At 44.3% G+C, this 25,176-nt stretch overlaps 1 protein-coding gene across 2 annotated transcripts in view; it reads right to left on the bottom strand.

Moving 5' to 3' along the window:
* The window catches only part of NME7 (NME/NM23 family member 7), a 525,560-nt gene that overhangs the window by 140,072 nt on the left and 360,312 nt on the right, over positions 1-25,176 (bottom strand). For both annotated transcript variants that reach the window (XM_030203850.1, XM_030203849.1), the window contains exon 10: positions 6,916-7,017. In XM_030203850.1, coding sequence (XP_030059710.1) covers positions 6,916-7,017 — 102 coding nt within the window. The remainder of the gene's footprint in view (positions 1-6,915; positions 7,018-25,176) is intronic.

Here is a 25,176-nt window from a genome sequence, read left to right as displayed (position 1 = left end):
ATTCCTTTCTCACATTGTTATTTGATACAATTGCCCCTTTACAATGCATTATCAAGAAGTCTCATACTCATTCTCCTTGGTTCTACCTGGGGCTGCTTCTCTCCAAGAAGCAGGTATGTAGAGCAGAACACTTTACCGTAAACCATGGTACTACTCTTCGCATTGTTAAGCCCATTCTTTTCAAGCTACTCCACTCTGACCCCTACCTCCTCCCTGCCTAAAGATTATGATGCAGTAGTGCATAACTGCCCTCAAACAACTTGGATAACATTCCGCCTGCCAACCAGTGTGGTATTATCTAAGCTTTACAAATTGCCTGACCATCTTCTCCCCCTATTCTTCCCTCTCTTTCAGGTCACACTCGTGCAGGGAGTTGTCCCAAGCTCCCTGGAAGCATGCGCTGATCTCTCCTAGTCTGAGAAAACCTCATTTCAATCCTACCAATCCAGTCAGTAACCAATCTTTAACTTATCACCTTTTGATTTACTGCTAAAAAATGTCGTTCAAGAACAACTCTTATACTCTCTTGATAAAACCTTCACCTCGTCAGGCAGGTTTCTACTCTTTTTACAGCACAGAAACTCTCCCATCTGTTTTGAGTAATGACATCAGGACTTCTCTTGATCAATTCAATTCAATTATCCTTGTATCTTTAGACCCTTCCTCTGCCTTTGACTTAGTGGACCATTCTCTTCGCCATCATTTAAACACCTTAGGAATTTCAGGCAATGCTCACTCCTGGTTCAAGTCATACCTCACAAGTAGATCTTTTCAAGTCAAAGGTGGAAATGTGTTTTCTAACTCCTACATTTCCACTTGTGGTATTCCACAGAACTCTATCCTTTCTCTAATTTTAGTCAACATCTTCCTTTCCCCACTACCCTTCCTAATCCAGTCACTGAGCTATAGCCCATATTGCTAAGCAGATGACATACAAATTCTATTCACAGTCCCTCCATCAACCCTCAACTCATGTCTGCAAGCTGTTTCCAACTGGCTTAAGGTCAATTGTTTGTTCTTGAACTAAATGTGACTCCATCCTCTTCCCCAATCCTCACACTGCCTGCATTCACTGCTTGTCATACAAGATCTCTTTACCCTACAGCAAAACAGTCTGGATTTTGAGGGTCATCTTTGACTTCAAACTCTTCTTCAAGGCTCAAATGAATTCAGTAGTCTGGTCCACATTCTTTGCTCTATACCATATTTGCTCAGCTAAGTTCATTCATTCACCTCAACATCTAAGGATACTTCTTCTGGTTTTAGTGATTTCACAATTAGACTATTCTAATTCTCCGTACATACAGTGGGGGAAATAAGTATTTGATCCCTTGCTGATTTTGTAAGTTTGCCCACTGACAAAGACATGAGCAGCCCATAATTGAAGGGTAGGTTATTGGTAACAGTGAGAGATAGCACATCACAAATTAAATCCGGAAAATCACATTGTGGAAAGTATATGAATTTATTTGCATTCTGCAGAGGGAAATAAGTATTTAATCCCTCTGGCAAACAAGACCTAATACTTGGTGGCAAAACCCTTGTTGGCAAGCACAGCGGTCAGACGTCTTCTGTAGTTGATGATGAGGTTTGCACACATGTCAGGAGGAATTTTGGTCCACTCCTCTTTGCAGATCATCTCTAAATCATTAAGAGTTCTGGGCTGTCGCTTGGCAACTCGCAGCTTCAGCTCCCTCCATAAGTTTTCAATGGGATTAAGGTCTGGTGACTGGCTAGGCCACTCCATGACCCTAATGTGCTTCTTCCTGAGCCACTCCTTTGTTGCCTTGGCTGTATGTTTTGGGTCATTGTCGTGCTGGAAGACCCAGCCACGACCCATTTTTAAGGCCCTGGCGGAGGGAAGGAGGTTGTCACTCAGAATTGTACGGTACATGGCCCCATCCATTCTCCCATTGATGCGGTGAAGTAGTCCTGTGCCCTTAGCAGAGAAACACCCCCAAAACATAACATTTCCACCTCCATGCTTGACAGTGGGGACGGTGTTCTTTGGGTCATAGGCAGCATTTCTCTTCCTCCAAACACGGCGAGTTGAGTTCATGCCAAAGAGCTCAATTTTTGTCTCATCTGACCACAGCACCTTCTCCCAATCACTCTCGGCATCATCCAGGTGTTCACTGGCAAACTTCAGACGGGCCGTCACATGTGCCTTCCGGAGCAGGGGGACCTTGCGGGCACTGCAGGATTGCAATCCGTTATGTCGTAATGTGTTACCAATGGTTTTCGTGGTGACAGTGGTCCCAGCTGCCTTGAGATCATTGACAAGTTCCCCCCTTGTAGTTGTAGGCTGATTTCTAACCTTCCTCATGATCAAGGATACCCCACGAGGTGAGATTTTGCGTGGAGCCCCAGATCTTTGTCGATTGACAGTCATTTTGTACTTCTTCCATTTTCTTACTATGGCACCAACAGTTGTCTCCTTCTCGCCCAGCGTCTTACTGATGGTTTTGTAGCCCATTCCAGCCTTGTGCAGGTGTATGATCTTGTCCCTGACATCCTTAGACAGCTCCTTGCTCTTGGCCATTTTGTAGAGGTTAGAGTCTGACTGATTCACTGAGTCTGTGGACAGGTGTCTTTCATACAGGTGACCATTGCCGACAGCTGTCTGTCATGCAGGTAACGAGTTGATTTGGAGCATCTACCTGGTCTGTAGGGGCCAGATCTCTTACTGGTTGGTGGGGGATCAAATACTTATTTCCCTCTGCAGAATGCAAATAAATTCATATACTTTCCACAATGTGATTTTCCGGATTTAATTTGTGATGTGCTATCTCTCACTGTTACCAATAACCTACCCTTCAATTATGGGCTGCTCATGTCTTTGTCAGTGGGCAAACTTACAAAATCAGCAAGGGATCAAATACTTATTTCCCCCACTGTAAGTATGGCCATACTGGGAAAGACCAAAGGTCCATCAAGCCCAGCATCCTGTTTCCAACAGTGGCCAATCCAGATCACAAATACCTGGCAAGATCCCAAAAAGTACAAAACATTTTATACTGCTTATCCCAGAAATAGTGGATTTTCCCCAAGTCCATTTAATAATGGTCTATGGACTTTTCCTTTAGGAAGCCGTCCAAACCTTTTTAAAACTCCGCTAAGCTAACCGCCTTTACCACATTCTCTGGCAACGAATTCTAGAGTTTAATTACACATTAAGTGAAGAAAACTTTTCTCCAATTCGTTTTAAATTTACTACATTGTAGCTTCATCGCATGCCCCCTAGTCCTAGTACTTTCGGAAAGTGTGAACAGACGCTTCACATCTACCCGTTCAACTCCACTCATTATTTTATAGACCTCTATCATATCTCCCCTCAGCCACCTTTTCTCCAAGCTGAAGAGCCCTAGCTACTTTAGCCTTTCCTCATAGGGAAGTCATCCCATCCCCTTTATCATTTTCGTCGCCCTTCTCTGCACCTTTTCTATTTCCACTATATCTTTTTTGAGATATATATACCAGGCATCAACTATATAGCTGACTTGCTCATTCCAAATACAAACCCCTGTCCTCTTCAGTTCCTCCCAGGCCAGGCTTGCATCTATGCCTTGATATCGCCTGGAATGCAGTCCCTCTATATATTGATTCTGAAACTACCCGTTCCTGAAATCAGTGAAACGATGGCACTTTCAACAGGTGTTTAGATAAGTATTTAGATTCCACACTCACTCCCTATGCAGCATCCTCCATAGTTCCTCTGCTCCAGTTCCCCTTTACTTGCCCTCCTTCCCTTCCTGTGGTTTCTGTAAGCTGCTACATCTTATTTAAGGCCTCATTCCCGCTGCCCCCTTCCACTCTCCTATTTTTCACTGCTCTGATGTTATTGTAAACAGAGAGGCAAAACAATTTGTGCAATGTGCAGTATATCAAGCACACATAAAATAAATAAATAAATTGGGGCATCTTCTCAATCCAACCCTCTACCCACAAGATGTTTTTTTTTTTTTTTTTGGGGGGGGGGGGGGGGGGAAATTTATCTTCAAACCATTATTTTGCATCAATTTCTAACCGCATCAAAAACTTTACCCATCCAGTCAAATTTCTTATATCCAGTGGAAAAATTTGCAAGATGTCATCAGTATACGAATTACCCAAACCATTTACCATCAGTGAGGCAACCTTTTCAACCTTTAATGTTTTATTATAAAGTACAACAATCCCACCTCCCTTCTAACCTAGTCACTGGGTGTGCAGCATAACCAGTAGGACAGATCATTTACAGTATAGGGCCATCAATTTTACCTAAGCATGTCTCTGTTATAAAGGTCAGTCCATACTGCTTATCTCCCACCAGGTCTCTAATTAAGTTTCTTTTATTATAGACTAAGAGTTCTCAACCCAGTCCTTGGGACACACCTAGCCAGTCAGGTTTTCAGGATATACACGATGAATATGCACGAGATAAATTTGCATTCAACTGAGGTACAGCATGCAAATCGATCTCATGTATATTCATTTTGGGTACCCTGAAAACCTGACTGGCTAGGAGTGTCCCAAGGACTGGATTGAGAACTCCTGTTATAGATCAATCTGGCATTTATATAACAGACAGGAATCAGCAACAGACCTCTGTATCTCCCTGTGAACATTTCTCTAAATTTCTAAGGTAGGGTTTTTTCTTTTCTTTATGATAATAGAAATTTCTATTATATTCTCTTGACCAGTAAGTGTAAGGGGCAGTCAGTTAAATTGGTTCTTTCTTACATAAGTGCATAAGTATATAAGTAATGCCACACTGGGAAAAGACCAAGGGTCCATCAAGCTCAGCATCCTGTCCACGACAGCGGCCAATTCAGGCCAAGGGCACCTGGCGAGCTTCCCAAACGTACAAACATTCTATACATGTTATTCCCGAAATTGTGGATTTTTCCCAAGTCCATTTAGTAGTGGTTTATGGACTTGTTCTTTAGGAAACCGTCTAACCCCTTTTTAAACTCTGCTAAGCTAACCGCCTTCACCACGTTCTCCGGCAACGAATTCCACAGTTTAATTACGCGTTGGGTGAAGAAAGATTTTCTCTGATTTGTTTTAAATTTACTACACTGTAGTTTCATCACATGCCCCCTAGTCCTAGTATTTTTGGAAAGCGTGAACAGACACTTCACATCCACCTGTTCCACTCCACTCATTATTTTATATACCTCTATCATGTCTCCCCTCAGCCGTCTCTTCTCCAAGCTGAAAAGCCCTAGCCTCCTTAGTCTTTCTTCATAGGGAAGTCGTCCCATCCCCGCTATCATTTTAGTCGCCCTTCGCTGCACCTTTTCCAATTCTACTATATCTTTCTTGAGATGCAGTGACCAGAACTGAACACAATACTCAAGGTACGGTCACACCATGGAGCGATACAACGGCATTATAACATCCTCACACCTGTTTTCCATATCTTTCCTAATAATACCCAACATTCTATTCGCTTTCCTAGCCGCAGCAGCAACCTGAGCAGAAGGTTTCAGTGTATTAGCGACGACGACACCCAAATCCCTTTCTTGGTCCGTAACTCCTAACGTGGAACCTTGCATAACGTAGCTATAATTCGGGTTCTTTTTTCCCACATGCATCACCTTGCACTTGCTCACATTAAACGTCATCTGCCATTTAGCCGCCCAGTCTCCCAGTCTCGTAAGGTCCTTCTGTAATTTTTCACAATCCTGTTGCAAGTTAACGACTTCGAATAACTTTGTGTCATCAGCAAATTTAATTACCTTGCTAGTTACTCCCATCTCTAAATCATTTATAAATATATTACTAGAACATCAGCTAAATGACCCATAAATTAATAATGGCTGTTTGATCCAGGAAGTTTATGATATATGATGTGCAAAAGACTTTTCTACGTAGTTGATTTTCTTTTGTAAACCACAGTGATGCCCAAGTTCTTGTGCGTATTGCAGTGTATCAAAAATCAATACATTTTTTAAATGTATTGTACCATTTACAATTGGACAGTATTTTACACAACCTTTAACAGTTTTAATAAAATTACTTGTGACTGCAAATGTGTACGTAAAATCCACACGCATATAAAGGGGTTCCTGTACTTACTACACAAAACTCTATGCTGAAGCTTGTGCCAATGAGGTTTTGTTAGATTATCAGACATCTTGTTGTCTACAAATGGTTTCAAATGTGAAAGCACTTGGTGCCCTTGGACTCCTGTGCCAGCATAATGTCTTAGTCCACACAATAAAGAGTTTGTGCATTACTCCCAAATTATTTACATTCTAACATACAAAATTATCAATACCTATTTGAAGGATTATATATATGGTTAAGTTACAGTATCACCACTGTGAGTTGTAGGATCTTTAATGAAGGCTGGACCCAATATATGATGTCTATAATAAAATGGTGCTGACGTGGAAGGCTGGAAATCTGCTCAATTACAGCCATGGGTTTCTGGTGCACAAAGATCACAAGGAGCTTTACTGTGACCATGAATTCATTTCATTGGCATCATTACTGATCTTACTGAGTCAATTGTCAAACTGTGAACAGTGCTGGAAAATCCATGAGGGGAGCTGAAGGAAAACAGTGATAGCAAAAATGGTGCTTTCAATAGGCGGGGGGGAGGGGGAGGAGAAAATACTTCAGCATTTAAGCAGTATCCTTGAAGGAGCAGCCCAGGACCATTAGGCTGTGGCTTTATGGCCAGATGCTCCTGGGACAGAAAAATAACGCTACTTGTGAGGTTGATCGCAAGCAGCATTAATTCTTGTACTGTGGGAGTGACTAACATGAGTTAATGCAGTTTAGTCACCATCGTGGGAAACTAAGGTGTGGTAAAAGCACAACTTTTACTGCACCCTAATAATTATCCCACCCCTTAATGTTGACACCATTAGAAGTTAGCAAGTCTCTTTTTTCAAAATGACTTAAGTTCATGTACAGACTTACAGGATCAGTTGGTCCACAAAACTCCCTGAAACCTTTTGAGGAATTGCCTTTCTGAATCTCCAACGCCACACAAGCACCAGAGCACAATTCTACCACCATATCCTGAAAAACAGAAAATGAACATTTGAATTAAACAGAAAAAGTCTTCACATCTACTGCACTGACCAGCAAGGTAAAATTATGTATCATACCTGATAATTTTCTTTCCATTAATCATAGCTGATCAATCCATAGACTGGTGGGTTGTGTCCATCTACCAGCAGGTGGAGATAGAGAGCAATCCTTTTGCCTCCCTATATGTGGTCATGTGCTGCCGGAAACTCCTCAGTATGTCGATATCCAAGCTCCATCCGCAGGACTCAGCACTTAGAGAATTACACCCACAAAGGGACACTCTGCCCAGCTCACCACCGCCGAAACGGGGGAGGGGAATTAACCCAGCTCATCCCCACACAAGTGGGGGAGGGGAATCCGTCCAGCTCATCCCCGCGGAGCGGGGGAGGGACATGACTCCAGCAATGTGGGCCGCTGACAGCTGTTCCAGGTTCGCTTCCGCCCACTGGCATAGATTCATGGCCTCCTTGGCTAGAGGGGCGCTCTTGGTACCTCCCTGGCGGTTGACATAGGCCACAGCCGTTGCATTGTCCGACAGGACCCGTACTGGCTTCAACGCCAGTACCGGGATGAACTCCAAAAGCGCCAACCGAATGGCTTTGAGTTCCAGGAGGTTGATAGACCACTTTGCCTCTGCAGGAGACCAGAGCCCCTGCGCTGTCCTTCCCAAGCAGTGGGCTCCCCAGCCCGACAAAGAGGCGTCCGTCGTGATGACAATCCACTCCGGGGTCACCAGAGGCATTCCTGCAGACAACTTGTCTGTCTGCATCCACCAGCTCAGCGCCTTGCGCACTGCTGGGTCCAAGGGAAGGCGCACAGCATAATCCTCCGACATCGGAGTCCAGCGCTGCAGCAGAGAGTGTTGTAGTGGTCTCATATGAGCCCTGGCCCAGGGCACTACTTCCATCGTGGCCGTCATAGAGCCCAACAGCTGCACATAGTCCCAAGCCCGAAGAGGAGAGGCTACTAGGAACTGGTCCACCTGAGCCTGAAGCTTGACAATCCGATTGTCTGGCAGGAACACTCTGCCCACTTGGGTGTCGAATCGAACTCCCAGATACTCCAGGGACTGAGTCGGGCGCAGCTGGCTCTTCTCCCAGTTGATGATCCACCCAGGGAGCTCAAAGAGCAACCACCTGGTCCACAGCTTTGCCGCACTCTGCATAAGAGGGGGCTCGGATCAACCAGTCGTCCAGATAAGGATGGACTTGTACTCCTTCCTTTCGCAGGAAGGCCGCGATGACCACCATTACTTTGGAGAAGGTCCGCGGAGCAGTAGCCAACCCGAAAGGGAGGGCTCTGAATTGGAAGTGTCGACCCAGGACTGCAAAACGCAGAAAGCGTTGATGAGGAGGCCAGATGGGAATATGCAGGTACGCTTCCTTGATATCCAAGGAAGCCAAGAACTCTCCTGCTTTCACTGCCGCTATAACAGAGCGGAGAGTCTCCATGCGAAAGTGCCAAACTTTCAAGGCCCGATTGACCCCTTTGAGGTCGAGGATAGGCCGGACAGAACCTCCTTTCTTTGGTACCACAAAGTAAATGGAGTAACATCCCTTGCCAATCTGATTTTCTGGCACCGGAACAACCGCACCCAGGCGTATCAGGTTGTCCAAGGTCTGCTGCACTGCCACAGCTTTGACCGGAGACTTGCAGGGAGAGAGTACAAACCCGTCTCTTAAGGGTCGGCAGAACTCTAACTTGTAGCCGTCTCTGATGACTTCCAGCACCCAAGCGTCTGAAGTTACTCTGGTCCACTCGCCCAGAAACGAGGACAGGCGTCCTCCAATCTGCACTGGGCCATGGACCAGGACCCTGTCATTGGGTACGAGACCCTGGGGGAGGACCGGAGGGCGTACCTCCGGGACAGCGGTCTCTGCGAAAGGAATGCTGCTTGGGGGAGAAGTTCCTTTTGAAGGAAGAGGGGGCAGAGGAGCCCGACTTGCCTGGGCGGTACCGACGGGCTTCCTGAAACTGTCCTCTGGAGATACCGGGGCGAGCATTGGCCCGAGCCCTGACCTCTGATAACCTCTTGCCCTTAGACGTGCCGAGATCGGTCACAATTTTGTCCAGCTCGACCCCAAAGAGCAGCTTGCCTTTAAAAGGCAACTTAGCCAGGCGGGACTTAGAGGCGTGGTCCGCAGACCAATGTTTCAGCCAAAGCCAGCGCCGCGCAGAGACTGTCTGAGCCATGCCTTTAGCCGAGGCTCTCAAGACATCATACAGTAAGTCTGCCAAATAAGCCAAGCCCGATTCCAGGGCCAGCCAGTCAGCCCTCAAGGAAGGATCCGAGGGGGGAAGCCCGCTGCACCATCGTCAGGCACGCCCTGGCCACATAGGAGCCGCAAACTGAGGCCTGCAAACTTAAGGCAGCCGCCTCGAAGGACGACCTTAAAGCCGCTTCCAATCTTCTGTCTTGGGCGTCCTTTAGTGCCGTGCCACCTTCCACCGGCAACGCCGTTTTCTTAGTCACCGCAGTGATTAAAGAATCCACGGTAGGCCAAATAAAGGCCTCACGTTCACTTTCAGGCAAAGGATAGAGGCGGGACATAGCCCTAGCCACTTTGAGGCTCGCTTCCGGGACATCCCATTGAGCCGAAATTAAGGTGTGCATGGCATCATGCACCTGGAAGGTTCTAGGCGGGCGCTTCGTCCCCAGCATAATGGCGGAGCCAACAGGGGCTGAGGGAGAGACGTCCTCCGGAGAGGAAATCTTCAAAATGCTCATGGCCTGCAGTAACAGGTTGGGCAAATCCTCTGAGCGAAAGATCCGCGCTGCAGAGGGGTCATCCGCTCCATCCGAGCGGGAATCCGTCTCCTCCAAGGAAACCCCAAAGGACCGTTGGGAGAACTCAGATACGCTGCCCTCATCTACATCAGAGGAAACAGCGTCCTCTAAGGCCTGGGAATCCACCCGAGGGCGTTTACTTCCGGGGGCCTCCACCCCGTTATCGGACAAGGGAGAAGGGGCAGCGTTTTGCATAAGGAAGGCCTGATGCAGCAGCAAAATAAACTCGGGGGAGAAACCCCCCAGACTGTGTATTTCAGCAGCCTGGGCCACAGCCCTAGACGCACCCTCAACCGGCGCTCGCAAGAGCGGGGGAGCAACATGCTGCGCATCCAAGATGGCGTCCGGCGCGACACTCCGCGAAGGAGCCGCGCGGGAAGAACGGCGCTTAATTTTAGCCGCTTTTTTGCCATCGCCCAAATCAAGGGCGGCCATGGCATGAACGTCTCCCAGCTCAAGGGCGGCCCAAGAAGAAGCCGTCCGAGCAGAGTGGCCGGCCAAGATGGCGGAGGCGAGCAGCAGGGGATGGGCGTTTATGGCAGGAAAAACCTCCGCGCCGGAGGAAGACCCGGGACACTGACCGGCCTCCAAACTGACACCCAACAAGGGCGAATCAGACTTTAAAACCCCCGCATCCCCGCTAGAAGCGCACACGCGGTCCGGGGAGCGATTCTTCGCGCCCTCGCCCTCCAACACCATAGGCCACGCAGAGATCAATCGGGGAACCCCCTGCCCGCTATAAAAAGGCAAAAATTACCTGCTTCTCGCTCCGAGCTGTAACGACCTGGTGTCCCAGTGAGTAGCTGCAATAAACGTTTAAATAAACGTCGAAATAAACGCCCTTAAGGACGTCCAAAATTTTTTTTTTTTTTTTAACGGAGCCAGCGGGAGGGGGGAGAAAAGGAGGGACCTGGCGCCACCAGGTTTGCACTTGCTTAAGAAGAGCCCTCAACCCCAGGCACTCAACAAAACCTAAAAATTAGGCTTGGAGGCCTAGCCAGAGCTGCTGCTGTGTGTGACCACCACCTGCTGAGATAGAGAACATACTGAGGAGTTTCCGGCAGCACATGACCACATATAGGGAGGCAAAAGGATTGCTCTCTATCTCCACCTGCTGGTAGATGGACACAACCCACCAGTCTATGGATTGATCAGCTTGATGATATGGAAGCAAATTCTTTACTCTACATCTGGTGTATTCTCCCGTATATATACACATTTTTTTTTAAATTTGACATTATCCCAAGCAAACTCAGGTTCAATTTATGTACTCATAGGAGTACTATGCCCCTGGGAATGTCTGTGCATATAGGGTTTGACTTTATAACAGAATGCCTATAGGAGAAATCCAAAAAGGTGCCTATTTTATATGGCCTTTATAAAATAGGCATAGATGTCTATGTCAGCAACAGCAAAACTGTGGAGATGACCAAAGAACCAGTGTGTGGCCAAGTGAATCTTCAAACAGTGGTTCCCAAACCTGGTCCTATAGGCACCCCAGCCTGTCAAATTGTCAGGATACCCACAATGAATATTCATGAGAGGGATTTGCATGCAATGGAGACTTTGCATGCAAATCCCTCTCATGAATATTCATTGTGGATATCCTGAAAATCTGACTGGCTGGGATGCTTCTAGGACCAGGTTTGGGAACTACTGTTCAAACAGATCCTTTATTGACAATAGTTCATACATACACACATGGAGGAATACACAACCGTCTATGTGCATTTCTAAAAACATCTACCGGATCTAGTCTTAATAGTGCACAAATTTACATCTGGTCTGAAGGTATAAATGTAGGCACATACTCTATGCATATCCTATATAATTATTCTCACCTCCAACGTTCTGTCTTGCTGCCTGGGACCGTGGCTCCTTCCGAGTTGGTCTGCTAGGCTCTGTAGATCAAGCTGACATCACCGTAGCCATTATGATGTCAACTTCAGAACCCGGGAAAAAAGAAACATGCCTCACAGCTGATCCATGTCCAGAGGAGGGTCGCTAGACATGGGTGGCTGCAGGGGGGGGCAGGGGGTCGCTGGACATGGCTGGCTGGAGGGGGGACAGGGGAGAGAGAAGGGGGGCAGGGGAGAGAGGAGGTTCGCTGGAAATGGGTGGCTGCAGTGGGCACAGGGGGAGAGGAGGGTCGCTGGACATGGGTGGCTGCAGGGGGAGGAGGGGTCGCTGGACATGGGTGGCTGCAGGGGAGCCGAAGAAAACCTTGCTAGCACCCGTTTCATTTGTGTCAGAAACGGGCCTTTTTTACTAGTAAATATATAGTTTATAAAATATATGCACACATGACAACCTCACCTTCACTCCACACTGGCAATGTTTATGCACTTATCATGCAAAAGTAGGTGCATATTTAGCGTATGTGTACTTTTTATGCAAATTTCTGGTTGTGTAATTTTACCTTTCCTCCTGTGATTTGGCTTTACACACAGAAAAAGCTTTTATGTTTCAAAAGTTTTATTGATGACAACACATTAATATTTCCAACAATATAGAAAACAGCAATTCAAATATCAAAATGAACAAATTAAATACAACCTGATAGACTGTCATCAGACTTTTTGTTTATAACAGAAAAAGCTTTTTAAAAATTACTCCCTCCTTCCCTCTCACCATATTGTGTAAGAGTAGATGGTATGTTCCTGAGCACATACCTTTCACACCCGTACATGCCAGCTAAATTTTGTAACAGCAAAGGTGGGCAAGCATTCACAGGCTGGATAAGGGTAATAAGTAGGGAAGCCTTGTAGATCATGGCTCATGGAATTCTTTCATACCCTGTGCATGCATGAGTGAATCTGTCTCTGTGTGTCTAACTTGGAGGGGGTGGGGAGGTGCAATTTAAATGAAGCAGTACTCAAACATTCTATTGTGGGAAGAATAATAAAATGAAATCAAGTTTGATAATATATCAAACCATTAGATGTCAGTGCCAGATTTCAAAGGATGGATTTTGTGACAGGTATTAATTAACAGTACACACAGCAACTAATAAGGTTTAGACACTGAGGAACTGAGTTCAATTCCCACTTCAGGCACAGGCAGCTCCTTGTGACTCTGGGCAAGTCACTTAACCCTCCATTGCCCCAGGTACAAATAAGTACCTGTATACAATATGTAAGCCACATTGAGCCTGCCATGAGTGGGAAAGCACAGGGTACAAATGTAACAAAAAAAAAATTAGCAATAAAGATAATGAAATATGTATCTGAATCACTAAGAGGCAGCCCATCTGGGACAGGTTTATGGCACTAGTGTAAACTCTCTGCTTCACCATAGAAATGCAGTGAGCCTTTTTTTTTTTGGGGGGGGGGGGGGGTGAACTATTTCTCTGGAATCCACGGACCAAACTGGCCCAATTTTAAACTCAGTGGGAGGCAATTCTATAACTAGGTGCCTCCAATTCAGCATGCTGATGCCACATGCTGGAACCAATTCTATTACAATAACTGTGGGTCAAGATGACATTACAGAATACTAGCGTAAGGCAGCAAGGAGAAAAGGCCCTTAAGTCTAAGATGGGGTGGAATCCTCTCATCTTTTATTGTCATCAGGAAATACCTGGAATAGAATCTCTGCGCTTTTTCCCCTGGTGGAATGAATTCAACTGCATTGGTCTGCATGGAAAATACTTTATAAAACTACCTGAATATTGTGATATGTAATACTTCAAAATTTACATGCATATTTGAACAATCTAGGCACAGATATTTACACCTACTCAAGATACCTAAGAAAGCACCAACTTGCCCCCCTAAACTGGGCTCCCTGTTATAAAATGACCCTCTAAAAATCATGCAATATTTTTGCTTGCATTTGATTGAATACTTCAACCTGCATGCTAAAACATTACTTAGGCGACAATTCTATAAAAGTTATGTGCCACAATGGGGCACAACTTCAACACCATGGCACCTAAAAGCAAAGTAAGCATTAAGGGCCAGATTCTATATAAGGCGCCTAAAAACATTTCCACCTAAGCTTATTTTATAAGTGGCAACTAGATTTAGGCACGGTATATAGATTGGGTGAAACACTTCATAAAGGATCACCAATAAATAAATAAATAAACAAACATGCTTAGTTGATATCCTAAAACTACACGCCTCCATTTTCACCAACAAAAATATGGTGTAAATCCCTGTGCATAGATTTATGAACACTGAACCATATTCTATAACTATGTGCATGCCCAAGAAACGTCCATTTCCCTGCACATAGCCATGCCCCTTTTGAACTGTGCTCATTAGAATTTAGGCGCAGTTCATTGTAGAATACGCTTAGCGAGTTGTGCGTGTAAATTTGAATTATTGCCAATTAGTGCTCAATATTGCTTGTTAAGTGCTGAAATCAACACTGTTTAGCTTGTTAAGCCAATTAAGTCACACACATTGTTACAAACTATGCCTGGATTTCGGCGTGGATCTCTAGGCACACTATATAGAATCCGGAAGTAAATGGCATTCTATATCGGCATCACAAGTGCCCTCTTTCAATGGGGGGCATATCTGGGGTGGAGCGGGTGGGTGCTGGATGGGACTAGCAACAGAATATGCAGGTAGAATTCCATAGCAAGTACATCCACAAATCACATAAAACTGATGCGCCCAAAATGTTTTGACCACGAGCTAGAGGAGTACAGATACCTTAACACCACCAAAACTTTAGCTTTCCTGGTCACTGGAAACTTCCAGACACCTCTCAGAGCAACAGCAGGCATCAGCCAATCAGCCATCTCAATCGGCATAGCTTAATATTTATTTATTTATTTTAAAAACTTGTAATCCGCTTAAACCTAAGTGGCTACCATAAAAACATACATAAAAATTACAACATATTTGTGCACATAAACAATATGCTACTGCTTATACACAAACAGAAAATACTGCTGAACTCTCAACTGTTGATACCCAAATACCATACGCAGCCATTAAAAAAAGCCTGAACAAAGAACTGAGTCTTTAATAATTTCTTAACCTGTGCCACACTAGAGCAGATACACAACATACCAGGCAGGGCATTCCACATAATAGGATGCAGCCCTTGTTAAAGCATAGTGCGTGGTCAAAAACAAATCTTAAGCCAATTGTTTTGTAGAATCGGATCTCAAACCCGTTGTAGATGACAACAACTTTACAACACAATAAAAATACCATGTTACCCTCCCATATACCAACTGGTAAATTAGAGACAAAACTTTAAACTGAATTTGAAATCTTACTGGCAACCATTGTAACTGTCTCAATACAAGTGTAATGTGTTCCCATTTTGGCACACCCGCCATCACCCTAGCGGCAGTGTTCTGCACTACCAGCAATGCCTTAATCTTTCCATTATGCTAGGAACCATACACTGCACACACATTGGTAGACCACCTGCTGACAAGGAGGCCATTTACAGGAACTGCAAGTTCTTCTATTCCTTTAATATGCAGGTGGTCTGTAATGCTTCCCAACATAATAACTGATGTGTGTGCCAACTACCCAGGCTTATGTCACAATGCCTATATTCTGTCACAATCTAGCATCCATGACTGCTTTGAGAACGGCAAGATCACTAGTGGATGGCTGCTAGGTGAGCTCACTCCAATCACCCACAATGTAAGTGTTACCGGGTTACCTTCGGAGAGCTTAGTCTGCTCCAAAAGGCGGCTAAGGCTTTTTTGTAGGGTTACCAAACATCTGGATTTTCCCGGACATGCCCTCCTTTTCAGGGGACTGTCGGGGGAATGGGCCTGCCCATTTGTACGGGTTTCTGGGCGGGTAGGCGGACCTCAAGGTGCCCTCCCTGAACGTACCTTGCACCCTGGTGGTCTAGTGGTGGCCTCTATGGAGCAGGAAAAAACTCCAATCTTTCATGGCCATTTCTGCTGAGCTGCACGCTGCCGCTGCTTCAAAATGGCTGCCAAGACTTCAAGTGGCGCCAGCAGCAAGTAGGTTAGTGGCAGTGGGCAGGAAAGAGTGAAATTGCATCAGTGGGTGAGACGCGGTAGAGGGTGTGGAGCTCCTGCCTGGCGGCGTGATAGCATTAAAGTGCAAGTGCTGCCGTAGTAGGGAAGGGTAAGAAAGACGTGGAAGGGCCAGAACTGCAGGAGGGGTGAGAGGCACTGGACATGCGAGGGTGGAGGGAACAGAAGAGGAGCTGCACATGCGGGAGGTTGGAGGGAAGGAAGAGAGGGGATGTTGAGTTTTCATTAGCTGGGGGGTAGCACTTCTGGTTGGGCCTAAACCAAAACTGGGTGGGCTTGGGCCCACCCATAGCTACACCCCTGTGCACAATCAAGGCTAAAATGCAACTGTAAACTTTTCGGGGCAGGTAGAAATGTGTGACAAAATTACACACATACTTCAAGGCTCTGCTTGTAATCCACCCACAACACACCCTTGAACAAATCCCCCTCAAAACCCACTGCCCACAAGCCTACACTATTACTATAGCCCTAAGGGGTGAAGGGGGGCACCTACATGTGGGTACAGTGGGTTTGGGGGGGGGGGGTTGGACGACTAAGCATTAAGCAGCACAATTGTAACAGGTAGGGGGGGGTGGGCCTGGGTCCACCTGCCTGAAGTCCACTGCACCCCCTAACAACTGCTCCAGGGACCTGCATACTGCTGCCAGGGAGGTGGGTATGACATTTGAGGGTGAAAATAAAAAGTTGTGAAACATAATTTTTTGTGGTGGGAGGGGGTTAGTGACCACTGGGGGAGTCAGGGGTGGTCATCCCCGATTCCCTCTGGTGGTAATCTGGTCATTTAGGGCACTTTTTGGGGCCTTATTCGAGAAAAAACAGGGTCCAGGAAAAGTGCCCCAAATTCTAGCTACAAACGCATACTTTTTTTCCATTATCGGCGAAAGGCGCCATCTCTGTTCGGGTGATAACCATGCCCCAGTCCCGCCTTCACCACGCCTCCGACATGCCCCCATCAACTTTGTACGCTTCCGCGATGAAGTGCAGTTGAAAACGTCCAAGTTCGGCTTTCGATTATACTGTGTTAATCGTTTTTGTGAGATAAACGTCCATCTCCCGATTTAGGTCGGAACTTGGGCGTTTTTCTCGTTCGATTATAAGCAGGATAGGGACCCTTTTACAAAGTGGTGGAGGGTACTGAGGAGCTGCAGAGTTTGCACTTGTAAGTCAATAAGAGGAGTTTGAAATTTATGTGGAAATGGATAGGGAGCCAATGAAGTGACTTGAGGAGAGGGCTAATATGAGCACAGCAACACTGGTGGAATATTTTTATTTATTTATTTGTTACATTTGTATCCCACATTTTCCCACCTATTTACAGGCTCAATGTGGCTTCCATAGTACCGTAAAGGCAATTGCCAATACTGGTATGAACAAATATCTATATATATAAAAGGCACCACTGAAGCCTCCAGCCGGAAGTGTGAAGCGCCAGAGATATCCGGTTTCCCCATGAGTGAAGGAAAACAGCACAGCACGAAATCCCTCTCTTTGTAACAGTGAAGGACTCAGAGGGGGAAGGGGTGGAGAGAGATGCCCTCACTCTCTCTGTAACACAAACACAGAACAGCAGGAAACTTAACACTGAAGGACTGGACTCGGAGAGGGAGGGGGCAGGGACACACACACTCCCACATGCACACTCTGAAGAAAACCTTGCTAGCCCCCGTTTCATTTGCATCAGAAACGGGGCTTTTTTTTACTAGTAGAGTAATGTTTTGGTAGATTAAAGTTCATGTTTGACAGACACACTTGGGAATCGCAAGGAGGAAGAGTTAAGTTATGTCCAGTACGAGCTTTGGTTTTGTTGTGTTGCTGGGTTAAGGCATTAAGTTTGAATCGTTAGGGTATGCCTTTTTTAACAGGTTAGTATTCAGTAATTTCCGGAAGTTTAGGTGGTCATATGTTGATTTCACGTCGCTTGGTAATGCATTTCCATAGTTGTGTGCTTATATCGGAGAAGCTGGATGCATAGGTTGATTTATATTTGAGGCCTTTGCAGCTTGGGTAGTGGAGATTAGGTATGTTCGTGTTGATCTTGATGTGTTTCTGGTTGGTAGGTCTATGAGGTCTGTCATGTATCCTGGGGCTTCACCGTAGCTGATTTTATGAACCAAGGTGCAGATTTTGAACGCAATATAATATAAGTCATGCAGCAAAGTTTTGAACAGACTGAAGAGGAGAGAGAAGGCTTAGTGGGAGATCTGTAAGAAGGAAGTTGCAGAAGTGTAAGCGAGAGGGTGATAGGAGTGTAGATAAGGGTTTTGGTAGTGTGCTCAGAAAGGAAGGGACAAATTTTAGTGATGTTATAGAGAAAGAGAAACGACAAGTTTTAGCAGTCTGCTGAATATGTGCAGAGAAGGAGAGGGAGGAGTCGAAAATGACCCCAAGTTTACGAGCTGATGAGACAGGAAGGATGAGAGTAGTTAACCACAGAAATAGAGAATGGGGGAGGAAGAGAGGTTGGTTAGGGGGAAAGATGAGAAGCTCAGTCTTGGTCATGTTTAGTTTCAGATTGGTGCTGAGACATCCAGGCAGCAATGTCAGACAGGCAGATACTTTGGCCTGGATTTCGGCTGAGATTTCTGGTGTGGAGAGGTAGATCTGGGAGTCATCAGCGTAAAGATGATACTGAAAACCATGGGATGAGATCAGAGTACCAAGGGAAAGAAGTATAGATGGAGAAAAGAAGAGGTCCCAGGACGGATCCCTGAGGTACATCAACTGACAGTGGGATAGAAGTAGAGAAGGATCCACTACAGTATACACTATAGGTACGCTGGGAGAGATAAGAAGAAAACCAGGAAAGAACAGAGCCCTGAAATCCAAGTGAGGACAGCGTATCAAGTAGTAGGCTGTGATCAACAGTGTCAAAAGCAGCAGATAGATCGAGAAGGATGAGGATAGAATAGAGACCTTTGGATCTGGCCAGGAACAGATCATTGGAGACTTTAGCAAACGCTGTTTCAGTTGAATGAAGGGGGCAAAATAAATATTGGCACTGATGCGAATGTCTTTTGAGGTTTTGGTATCAATATAATGCCTCATGACATCACCAAGTTTCCAAAATCAATTGGATCGCCATCTGCACAAGTATCAGTGCAGCTGGTGCAGGTATGCTTGCTAATTTGCAGCTGAACATTCCTTGGATCTTGCTGTCCAAGTCTTTGTTAAATACTGCCAGTTTTGAAGGAGCATGGGGAGCTCCCGACATCCTCCTGAGTCATTACTGTGACTTGGGCTGACAACTGTTTTATGCCATGTTTTATGGTACGTTTGAAGATAGTATGGTTGCTATAAACAGTTGCAGCATTGTGTACCAAAAAGGACCGATGGCTGTCATTTCACCTTTATCCAATGATATGCACCAGAGTCCTGTGTCAGTGGAGTAGAATCCTTTGCATGTATCATGCAAAACAGATGATTTCTTGTTGGATGCTCTCTATTGGTGCTCATTGTCAAGGCAGAGTGATAATTCCTCAAGGTCAATGCATTGCCAGTGTCAAGTGCAGTCTGGGGACCCTGGCAGGTTAATGCCATCAACGTGGACCTGGGTTGAGCAAAGAGGAGTCAAAGAGCTTCTCAATATGCTCTTGACAGCCTTCAAGACCTCTAGCTGTTATTTGCTGGCAACTGTAATACTTAGGCATATTGAAGGTAATTTTCTAAACCATTTTCATGTACTGAAAGCTGTCACACATGTAAAACACTTTTCTAAAATTACCTCATGCTTAAAAGTACAGAAGCTACAATTAGGCCCACACTTCTAAATGACTTTAGAGCAGATATGTTGAAGGAGGGGTAGAGCCAAACTAAAAATTTCAAGAAAACTGAGGAACTTGATGAAAAAAACGTAACTAGGGTTTTCTAATGTGGAAAAATGAGTTGGAAGAAATGGAAACCTGGAAAAATACATTAAAATTTTACTTGACTGAGAACAAAGTGAAAATGTGATCCCTGAGCTACACAGAAAAAAATAGAAATGATGTGGCCCCATTCAATGACACTACCACACATGGTCAGTATGGCATTCTCGAAAGCTATTAAGTTTTGTTTATATCACTCTGACCAGGGCTCTAACAGATGAAGTCACCACATGTGTAAAGGACTGCCATCTTGTTTATCCTCTGAGAAGCTAGTTATAAATTTTAGGGGTCCTTTTACTAAGGTGCACTAACAGATTTAGCACGTGCTGGACGATAAGTGTCCATAGGAATATAATGGGTGTCTTATCATAGTGTGCGCTAAATTCATTAGCACACATTCGTAAAAGGACCCCTTAGTAAATAGAAATACAGGAGTGGCCTAGTAGTTAGGGTGGTGGACTTTGGTCCTGGGGAACTGAGGAACTGAGTTCGATTCACACTTCAGGCACAGGCAGCTCCTTGTGACTCTGGGCAAGTCACTTAACCCTCCATTGCCCCATGTAAGCCGCATTGAGCCTGCCATGAGTGGGAAAGCGCGGGGTACAAATGTAACAAAAAATAAAATACATAAAAGCCAGTTCAGATTCCTCCAATTCAAGGGGGAAATTATTCAGGGCAGAAAACAAGTAGCAGAGCACATCACTAAAAATGCTGCAGATTCCCACAGGCAATTTCCTCAAGGCAGACTGTTCTCAGTTACCCCCCGTTTTTCTCAGAAATCCGCGGCCTTTTGAGGCTTAAATCGTATAGTAGTTACATTGTACTAAAACTACACAGAAAATCCTCTTTTGGTTTTGTGGTTGGTTACTGAAATAATGAGTCTTCATCTTGCATTATTACATATATACAGAAAACAATGTCTTTTCTTGCTGCTATAGTGCTGCTATGATTTCTAAAGAAAGAGCACTTATTCTTCTCAAAAGCGTTTAATACCAAAATTTCAGGCGATGGGACAGATCATTACAGGGTTTAAAATTTTTTTTTTAATATGTTGTCCTTTTCAACATAGCTACTACTGCCAAAAAGTGCTTTACTGAGTGATGAAAATGTCAGTTCAGGAACCATAAAAATTGGCATCAACACTACATTAGGAAACCAGGGAAGGAGGACTCTACTATTTAGCATTTTTATAGCGCTACAAAGCGTACGCAGCTCTACAGTTTACTCCCCCCTCTGTGACAATACAATGTGCTAACAAACCCAGTGCAAATATATATAAAATGGCAACTCAAGGCTTTTGAAAAACTGGCTTATAAGATTATGAACTTTTTTTTAATATAAACAGAGCGATTATGATTAAAGTATCGCAGCCCAGTTTCTCAGAAAACCTGATGAACTGGCTTCCAAAGCAAACAGACTGTGAAAACAAAGTGTGTTTTGTTGCAGAGAGGAGCCTTATGAACTGTGCTAGCATAGCTTATTGATTACTAAAGCATGTTGAATATATGTGCTACAGCCGAAGTGCAAAAAATAATTTTCTTTGCAGATGTAATTTATTCTCTTAGCCTTTGTTAGAGTTTAGCAGAAAATATTCTAAAGCTGAAACTTAAGCTCCAGATAACATTTTATTAAAGGTAGCACCGAATAACACAAAGATTTGGATTTTATTTATTTAATTAATTAATTAAACATTTTAGGGACTAAAGTATGATGGGCACCTTATATCTGTGGACCTGCATGCTAATTTTAAGGGAAATTCATAAGAACATAAGAATAGCCATACTACGTCAGACCACAGATCCATCTAGCCCAGTATCTTGTTTCCAGTGGTCAAGCCAGATTACAAGTACCTGGCAGAAACCCAAATAATGGCAACATTCCATGCTACCAATCCCAGGGCAAGCATTAGCTTCACATGTCTATCTCAATAGCAAACTATGGACTTTTCCTCCAGGAACTTGTCCAAACCTTTTTTAAACCTAGATACGCTCTTGAAGGTCCTAAGGATTTGGAATCACTTCGACAGAAATGGGAAAGCAATACTGGTCACCCAGTATGGCATCTGCCATCCGGAGCAAACTGCGTTTGATCGGTAATGCCAATCTCAGGGAATGTGCTTTCCGAGTTTTGCTACGAGCTTATTGTTCACAAGCTCGGTTTGTTCCGAGTTGGGGGAGTGACATTGCCTGGGTGCTTAAAGTGTAAAATAGCCGATAACACCTTTTATCATGCCTTTTGAGACTGCCCGAGGGTGAGGTATTTTTGGAATAAAAGTGGTTTGATACTCGGAATCGATCCTACATTGTAAACTTGGAGATGGGCTGCTTCGATTATTATTGGACTTTCCGGGATGCAGTAAGGGCTCTGTTACACCTAGTATTCTGTTACCTCGGAAATTATCTCTCTTGACGAAGAAATGTACCTTACAATCTTGGACTTCTGCAGATCCACCTACATTTTGGCACTGGCGCAGCCTGATCCATTCCTTGGTAGCATGGGAAGCGAGGGATGCGAAGGGATCGCATAAGCGTAAATCTAGATTTTTGAAACTTTGGGACCCATATTTGACTTCATTGACCCCCCAGGACTAGAGGTTTGGTTCTAAGTGGCCTGTGATATTTCATTCTCCAGTTCAGACATGATATTAAACTAGGGATTGTTGCGATTATGATAGCTCATTCTCCAGATTTGATGGGATAATTTACCTAGGGACTGGGAGAGATGGTGGGAAGCTTGTTATTGCAGACATTCTACTCTACTGGGGGCTACAAGGGTGTGGGCCCTGGGGGGGGGGGTGAATTATTGGTGTGTCTCATAGGGAATGGGGGGAGGGGGTGGGGTTGGATACTGCCTGGGGTTTTTTTTAAGTAGGTAAAGGTTGTGGGAGACATGGGGAAGGGGATACGGTATACTGTTTTAGAGTACCACTCCTGGTTGGTCCTGATTGTTTGAAGGGAGTTGGAGAAAGGGTCGAATTTGATGAACGGCAAACACAGAAGAAAGCAGACCTCCGCAATGTAAGAACCAAGAAAAGAACACAGTGAAGGTGACAAGATGGATGACGCCAAACAAACTTCTACTAGGCTCAGAAAAAAGTTCACAGCAAGAGTTTATTCTTAAAAAACTGGACTCGACATGAGTCGTGTTTCGACCGTTCAGGCCTGCCTCAGGATTCCCTGTATGGCAAAGTGCTATTAGTTCTCATAAGGAGAGTCTTGTGCAAACACTGGATTTCTCTAACAACACCTTAGGAAAATGGAGAAAGAAAACTTCTGAGTTTCTTGATGAGAGTATGAGTGTCACTGTTCTCGAAGCTTCGAGAACAGTGACGCTCACACTCTCATCAAGAAGCTCAGAAGTTTTCTTTTCTCTAATTTGATGAAGACATACTCTATATAGTGTTCTCTTCTTGAGTATATGACACTTTTATATCATTGTTCACTCTATTGCTGAATAATGTAAACTTTGTTGAGATATCAATAAAAATTGTTTAAACATGGAAAATGGTAATGATAAGGTAAGGGTAGGTGAGAGTGGAGGTAGATACATCATTGTCTAGTAAGCGGAACTGGGACACTTTCACATACCATGTTTATTTGCCTGAATTTAATATGAGGTGTAGACATATAGTTAATGGGTGGGGGGGGAATGTTAAAAGTTTGATGACAACTTATATTCTTTTGTACTTTTATGTATACTCTGACAATTGAAGCTATATTTATTCAGATTTTGGTCGTATGTATATTACTTTGTCATCAATAAAAATGTTATACCACAAACCTAGTTAGGCTAACGGCTGTTACTACATCCTCCAGTAGAGTTGCAGAGTTTAACTATTCATTAAGTGAAAAAACATGTCCTCTTATTTGTTTTAAAAGTATTTCCATGCAACTTTCTTGAGTGTTCCCTAGTCTTTGTACTTTTGGAACGAGTGAAATATTGATTCACTTCTACTCGTTCTACACTACTCAGGATTTTGCAGACCTCTATCATATCCCCCGTCAGCCGTCTCTTTTCCAAGCTGAAGAGCCCTAGCCTCTTTAACCTTTCCTCATTTGAGGAGTTCCATCACCTTTCTCATTTTGGTTGCTCTTCTTTGAATCTTTTCTAATTCAGCTATATCTTTTTTGAGATATGATGACCAGAATTAAATGCAATACTCAAGGTCAAGTCACACCATGAAGCGATACAGAGGCATTATAATATTCTTGGTCTTATTTTCCATCCCTTTCCTAATAATTCCTAGCATCCTATTTGCTTTTTTGTCCACTGCCGCACAATGGGCAAAAGATTTCAGTATAGTGTTTACGATGACACCTAGATCTTTTTCTTGGATGCTGACTCCTAAGTTGGACCCCAGTATCAGGTAACTATGAGGTGGATTATTCTTCCCAATATGCATCACTTTGCACTTGTCCACATTAAATTTCATCTGCCATTTGGATGCCCAATCTTCCAATTTCCTAAGGTCTTCCTGCAACTTTTCACAGTTCACACGTGTTTTAACAACTTTGAATAATTTTATGCCATTTGCAAATTTAATCACATCACTTTTTCTGTTTTCCATAACATTTATAAATAGCACCAGTCCTAGTACAGATCCCTGCAGCACTCCACTATTCACCTTCCTCCGTTGAAAAAAAACGGTCATTTAACCCTACCCTCTGTTTCTGTCCAATTACTAATCCACAGAAGGAAATTGCCTCTTATCACATGACTTTTAATTTTCTTGGGAGTATCTCATGAGGAACTTTAAAGCTTTCTGAAACTCTAGATACACTACATTAACCAGCTCACCTTTATCCACATGTTTAATCACGCATTCAAAGAAATGAAGCAAATTGGTGAGGCAAGACTTTCCTTGATTGAATCCATGCTGACTCTGTCCCATTAAACCATGTTTGTCTTTGTGTTCTCTAATTTTATTCTTTCTAAAAGTTTCCACTATTTTGCCTAGAACTGAAGTCAAGCTTACCTATCTGTAATTTCCCGGATCAGCCCTGGAACCTTTTCTAAAAATCGGGATTACGTTAGCCACCCTCCAACCTTCACGTACTACAGATGATTTTAATGGCATGGTAAGATCACTAACAGCAGATCAGCAATTTCAAGTTTGAGTACTTTTAGTACCCTAGGGTCATACCATCCAGATTTACTACTGTTTAATTTGTCAATTTAGTTCAGTATGAGGGGCATAATCAAACGTGAACGACCATCTCCATGGGCGTCTATCTCCGAGAACGGGTACGTGAAGGGGCGGGACAGACCGTATTTTCGAAAAAAAATGGGCGTCCATCTTTTTTTCGATAATACGGTCTGTGCCGGGCAAATGCATTGGATTTGTGCAGATTTGAGCTGGGCGGTTTCGTTTTTCAGCAATAATAGAAACCGAAGGCGCCCAGCTCAAAAAAGAACAAATCTAAGGCATTGGGTCATGGGAGGGGCCAGGATTCGTAGTGCACTGGTCCCCCTCACATGCCAGGACACCAACCAGGTACTCTAGGGGG

The sequence above is a fragment of the Microcaecilia unicolor genome, chromosome 5 (assembly GCF_901765095.1).
Source record: "Microcaecilia unicolor chromosome 5, aMicUni1.1, whole genome shotgun sequence".
NCBI classification, from domain to species: domain Eukaryota; kingdom Metazoa; phylum Chordata; class Amphibia; order Gymnophiona; family Siphonopidae; genus Microcaecilia; species Microcaecilia unicolor.
This window is presented reverse-complemented; position numbering and strand designations above follow the sequence as displayed.